Here is a 6,208-nt window from a genome sequence, read left to right as displayed (position 1 = left end):
GGGAAGACGGGGGCGTCGGTTGCCCACCCTAACCACCCACCGTCAAGTGCTATATTCAGGTAAGAATATGAATAGCAATAATATCATTGTTATACTCACAGAGCTGGAGGAATGAACTATGATCGCTGAATGGAAAGAGTCGTAACACACAGGGAGAGCTCCTGGTTGGCCAACCTACGCACCCACCGTCCAAGGCTATATTCGCAGGCTAAGGAATAGAATAGAAAGAAGAAATTATCCTTGGTTTATACTACAAGAAGCCCAGCACCGGAGACATATGATCCTGAATGCTAAAGAGTGTATACGACACAGGCGGAAGAAAGGCTCCTGGTTGCCAACCGTACCACCCGCCCGTCAAGGCCATATTCCAGGTAAGAATAGAATAGCGAATGGGGAGATCTACTGGGAAACCCGTGCCCTGTATTCAATTCCCTCCTTTGTTTCCCCTCCATCAGATCCTCTCTCAAATGTGTCAGCAAGGCTTTGACGACGCCCTTCGCTTCCTCTCGAAGAACAACCTGATCAACTGCACCAAATGTGTGGCCGTCCAATCCAAACTGATAGTAGAATAGAATAGAATTATCTTGTTTATACTACAAGGATAGGATGAATTTGATCCTGAATGTAAAGAGTGTATACGACACAGGGAAGAGGCTCTGGTTGCCAACCTACCACCCACCGTCAAGGCTATATTCCAGGTAAGAATAGAATAGAATAGAATCTGAATAGAATAGAATTATCTTGTTTATACTACAAGGATAGGATGAATTTGATCCTGAATGTAAAGAGTGTATACGACACAGGGAAGAGGCTCTGGTTGCCAACCTACCACCCACCGTCAAGGCTATATTCCAGGTATGAATTTTTTTTTTCTTAAAAAAAAAAAAAAAAAAAAAAAAAGTTATAAAAACACAAAAACAATGAAAGTTTTTTGTCTTGTAAAAAGATGTGAAACTATTTGATACCATGTGGTGTTGTTCGCAGTTTTTGTGAATTTTTACTAGCAAAAATAAGCAATCAAGCATTTTTTCTTAAAAGGAGAAAAGGAAAGTCATAGCTACAGGAGATAATAAGAAGAAAGTCTGACTTACATTGGACCACATGCATATAGCTGGAAACCATGTCTGTGTGAAAGCTTGGGGCATCAGCTGATACTTCACATCGGTATTTGCCTGCAATGTCCATCTGTACATCTCTGAGAACCACTTGATTCGAATTGGACTGACTCACCTGTTGGAAAAAACAAGAGACAGGCTTAGAAAAAATTCACGTCTGGGCTATCAGTTATAGATTTTTTTCCAGGACTTCAAATAGCTCTTGAATTGTTCAAAGAAGACTGCCAAATAGTCCGAGTAGCGATTAGTCAACTTCATTCACCTCCTAGAGGTCCTAGATATTATCGCTCAACAAAATGCGCTGTTATGAGCCAGCCCAGTTAGCTTGGAGGGTAGCACACCTACTTTGTAAGCGTTAGGTCGCAGGTTTGATTCCTGCCCAGGGCGGATCCAAAATACGTTGAGGATTTGTGTGAACGCCGTATAACCTCTTAGTTATGCAATGTGCAATGATTATTAGTGGAGATGTCACGTGCACTCTGAAGAAAACCAAACTTGAACATCGGCCAGCCTAAGTTAACTCTCGGTGGATAGAATATCTGCCATCTAAGCGTTAGGCAGCGGTTTCGACTTCCACCAGGGGCGGATTTTATCCTGAAGGGATAATGTTCGTTCTCGAAACGGCTGGCTTTCCCCTACCCTGTCTTCCTTCTCTCTTCGATTTCGGGACGATAAGACCTTAGCAGTAACAGTTCCCTCTGTCAAAACAAAAGCGCTTTTATACCTACACATTATTTAAATTTATAATAATGCGTTTTATCTTTCCTTTCTTTCTTCATTCGTTGTTTCTTTCCTTCATGGACTTTCAATCATCGTTACTAAATTCCGGTCTTTTAGGAAGTAGAAACTCAATAGCTGCAGTCTGTGGATAATTGGTGCATCCATTGCTCAAAATTATATTCCATTCCGGAGAAAAACTGAAAAAGCTTAGAACATTGGATTGGATAATGGATATTCAAACAGTGGATAAAAACATGGATGTAAGATGGTCTCAAGGCCTGATAGATCCACGTCACCTGATCTGATACTGGATATTTTATCCCATTTTTATTTCCCCCCAGGACCAAAGCTTACCCTGAAGTCTGATATGTTGTATTTAAAATAAGAAACATCAGAAAAAGCAATATTTTTTCACGAGTTCTGAGTCCCAGAGCAATGTTGCTCCCAACAACAACAACCGCAAATTCGAAAATTTTCATTAAACAAAAAACAAGATGGAGAAAATTGTTCCGTTTATTGTAACAGAATATTGTTCCACTTTTTTGGAAAATAATTATTCCATCAAATTGGATATTCAGATGTCTTCGGTTCCCATGGGGACTTTTCTTTCTTTCTGCATCCTCATATTTATCCTCCAGTGTCTCGTCTATGCCAGATGCCAGTGGCAAGTTCACTGTGAGAATGCATCATCAGGTTATCAAGAAATACAGATGAAAACGGAACCGTTTAGGGGTGTTTTGAGGAGTTGATACCTCTTCACTACATCACTATAAAGCAAGGTTTATTTAACCCTGATGCAGGGGTGCAATAGTCCTACATACTGGACTCGGAACACAGGAATCGTCAGAAAAGACCCTCATTTCAATTTAAACCTATACCTAACTTGTATCAAAAAGAACTTGTATCATGAAATTGAAGAAAAACGATTAAAAACTATAATATATACTCACGTCAACATTGATGCCTGGATAGGGAAACACGCGGGTATGTGGCAGCTCCTTAGGGACATAGCGGAAGAATTCACTCCGTCCCTTGTACCACTTGACCGTATAGAGGGGATCTCCTTCCAAGTCGTAGCTGCAGATCATGGTGACAGTTTGACCCGGTATAACCGACGTGGGGATGCGGATGTGAACACCCCGTAAACACGTCACGTCTGAAACAAAGAGATGGATTAGTTATGGTGAGTTGTTGAATAGTGCTGATGAGTACAAACAGTAATTATGACTATTAATTAGTACTGAATAACAGATTTTCAGTGAAAGATTTTGTCAGATTATTTATCATAGCAGGTTTTCTACAGTCAGTTAACAGTATAAATTCTGGTATACTAACTTTTGCTGCCATTGAACAACTGTTGCAATGATCCTAAGAATGGTCGTGAGCATTAACAGGTTACCTCAATCATCATCGAGGGAGTTAGCTAAATCTCCAACATACTCGTAAAACAGGAGATCTACCACTTCACACAATGATTACTATTTAGGGGCTCTGTACAATGAATCAGAGGTAATAGACTGCACACAAATTTCCTAAAACAAATAGGGCGGCCATTGTAGGGGAGAATTACAAACTATAATCCTTCAACCACAAGATTTTCAAATTTCAATACTTTTCAACAGCTTCATATTAAATCTAATCATCACATGTAGCAACGAGGCACCCTGTAGTCTTTGTCCTTTGATGCTTGTGAGTATAATGAGCATTCCAAGGATGGTTTTGCACAAAGACGTGCTCGGCCTCATGAGCCCCAGAGCAATCCGCAATATATTCTCTAAGCACACAATGAGGACGTAGTAATTAATTTCTTGGGGGCTGCTCTTTCGAATGGTACATCGGACAAAAGAAACGAATTCACGAGGCCTTTGTACTGTTTCATTTCAGCTCGGGTTTTTGTGTGCTAGTAATTTTCATCTTCTCTTTTTGTGCTCGCATTTATTTTCATTATTTCTAGTTTTCTTCTATCTTTTTTTTTTTTGCCTTTTTTTTAATTTTCTCATGACATGAAACAGAAAGACATCCTAGATAAGGGAGGAGAGATGGGAAAGCATGTAAGCTGTCGGGACTTCTGACTCGGAAGAAATGAATGGAAATAACCATAGCAATTGGTATTAATCATGGGTCGATTAATGCCATCCGGTGGTTAACATAATGAATCGAGAAAATTGCCTCATTCCATGGAAAACGAATTTTGGAATGGGAAAAGGTTTCCTTGAGGTAAGACGACCGCTCAAAGGTTTTATTGAGGTCAAGAAAACAAGAAATTAATATTAATAATTAAAAAATAAAAATAAAAGTCGGTGCAAATTTCTTTCATAATATGTTATTGGAATAGGTATGAATATGAATACTATGAATCCAATACGGTTTATTTTGACCGCATTTAACCCATTTTCTTTCATGTAATATAAAGATATTTATTGTGAAACACAGTTGGGAGAGAGAAGTATCCCCCGTTTATCCAGTTGAAACACGAAGAATTTCCACAGCACTCGGAGAGAAATTCATGCAATGAGATACGGAAATTCCGAAGCGTGATTCTAATGGTAAAAGAATGCTGTAAGGTTGAAATACTTGTCTATCTTTCGTAAAGGAATGATGTAGGAAGAGGACGGACAGGAGGAGGAGGAGCAGAAGGCGAAGAAACTCCTCATCCCTCATCCAGTAAAGGGTAGGAAGAGGGAGCTTCTGAAGTGGAATTGATTTTGTTCCCCTCCATCTCTCGCCTCCCAAACCAGCTGATGTTATTTTTATTATGTTAAAAAGAAAAATAATATATTTCTATTTTTCCCCTTTGAATTTTTTCCACAGAGAAATTAGGCCAAATATATATTAACTATGAGACCAACTCCCGGTTGTCTTTGTAACTTACTAAAAATAAAACGGGGAATGCTTAATAACAATGCCTCTATTGCTATTGGATGGGGTCAAGGGACTTTCGTATTGGCCCAAAGTCAAAGATGATCCCAAAAGTTGGGATTATGGGAGCGGTATTATGAGATTAACTTTATTCTATTGAGACCAAGTCTTTTTAACAGGAACAAGGGGAGGGGGTAGAATTTTGAAATTTTGATGAAATCTGAATGTAAAATTTAAATTCAAAAGGATTTAATGTTGTTCCCAGAGTTTTCAGATTGGGGCTGATGTGTGGTCGACATGCTGGCATGCTCCGTTGCACAGGGAAAGGTTTCTAACAGCAGACCATCATAGTCCTGTGAGAACATTATCACAAATTTTGCTAAAATTTCTCACTAATGCCCTGAAGGTACCTATCTAAGCTCTAAAGTCCCAACACAAAAAGTTCATATTCTTTTTTTTCTTTCTGAAAAAAGGACACAAAAAAGAAGGAATTTTCTAACACATTAAAACTTATAACATGGACAACATATGTTCTTCCCAAAGTTCTGTTTCATAAAATACGCCAGACTTGAAAATTAATGTCCTATTTACATAAAACTTTCATGCAGATAAAAACATTAAATAATTTGTTGAAAAACACACACAAAAGAGTTTTTTAAACTACGAAAATTTACCCAAAAAAAATTCAAAATCATCCCTAACAATTTTTTACATTTAAAACGTATGCCTCCGGCCATTTAATGTATGTTTTTTTCCTCCCTCTTTCGCTTGAATAATTTTCAAATCCAGATTATGGAAAGTAATTTCATTTGAGCTACTTTGAACCGAGGATCCTAGTTTGAACAAGATAAAGGTTTATCAGAAGAAAATTTCAATTAACTTTTCGGAGTACTTGTGAAAAAGTGGAGAGGAAAAAAAAAAAAAAAATGGGAGACAGGATATTAATATTACTCAACTCAAAGTCCTTTGGCTTTCACGCTTCAGTTGACAATTTTATGATTGCTACTTGACAAAATTTTATAAAGGATTAACCGCAAGATGCTTGGGCTCTGGTATCCGTGCTATCGCAGGCACTCACGGGTCAGAGAGTAATCCTTTTCTTCATAATTCATTTTGTCTACTGTTTCACCAGGGTCACAATTTGTTTAAAAGTATCTTAGGTGTTATATTTATTGATATTCCTAAAGCAATTTACAATCTACAATTATTATTATTCATAAACAACATGACACCGAAAGACTGTAATGGTAAACCAAGAAATTCCCAAAACAATGATGGCATATCTGGATAAAAACTTGGAAATATGTAGAATACGCTCTCATTATAACAGAGTCCAAGAAGAAGGAAATTAAACTGCTGATGTAAATTCAAAAGAAAGAAGAAAAGAAGCGGGGATGAACAGAGTGCACAAAAGAAATTCAAAATGAAGATAATCAATGAAAAGAATAAAATTACTTTTTATATCAAATTATGTAACTAATAACTAGGAAGATAATGTGACTTCACTGAGCAAA

At 37.8% G+C, this 6,208-nt stretch overlaps 1 protein-coding gene across 1 annotated transcript; it reads right to left on the bottom strand.

Moving 5' to 3' along the window:
• Positions 1 to 593: 593 nt before the first annotated feature.
• Positions 594 to 5,806, bottom strand: LOC103506131. Its single transcript, XM_026821270.1, has 4 exons — positions 5,773 to 5,806; positions 2,786 to 2,991; positions 1,088 to 1,230; positions 594 to 618 (listed from the first exon to the last, which is right to left on the bottom strand). The coding sequence occupies exons 1-4, from the start codon at positions 5,804 to 5,806 to the stop codon at positions 594 to 596; spliced, it is 408 nt and encodes a 135-aa protein (XP_026677071.1).
• Positions 5,807 to 6,208: the final 402 nt, after the last annotated feature.

This window comes from Diaphorina citri, unplaced genomic scaffold, assembly GCF_000475195.1.
Source record: "Diaphorina citri unplaced genomic scaffold, Diaci psyllid genome assembly version 1.1 scaffold217, whole genome shotgun sequence".
Classification (NCBI taxonomy): Eukaryota; Metazoa; Arthropoda; class Insecta; order Hemiptera; family Psyllidae; genus Diaphorina; species Diaphorina citri.
The sequence above is the reverse complement of the archived record's forward strand: the minus strand, read 5'-3'. Positions and strand labels throughout refer to the sequence as shown.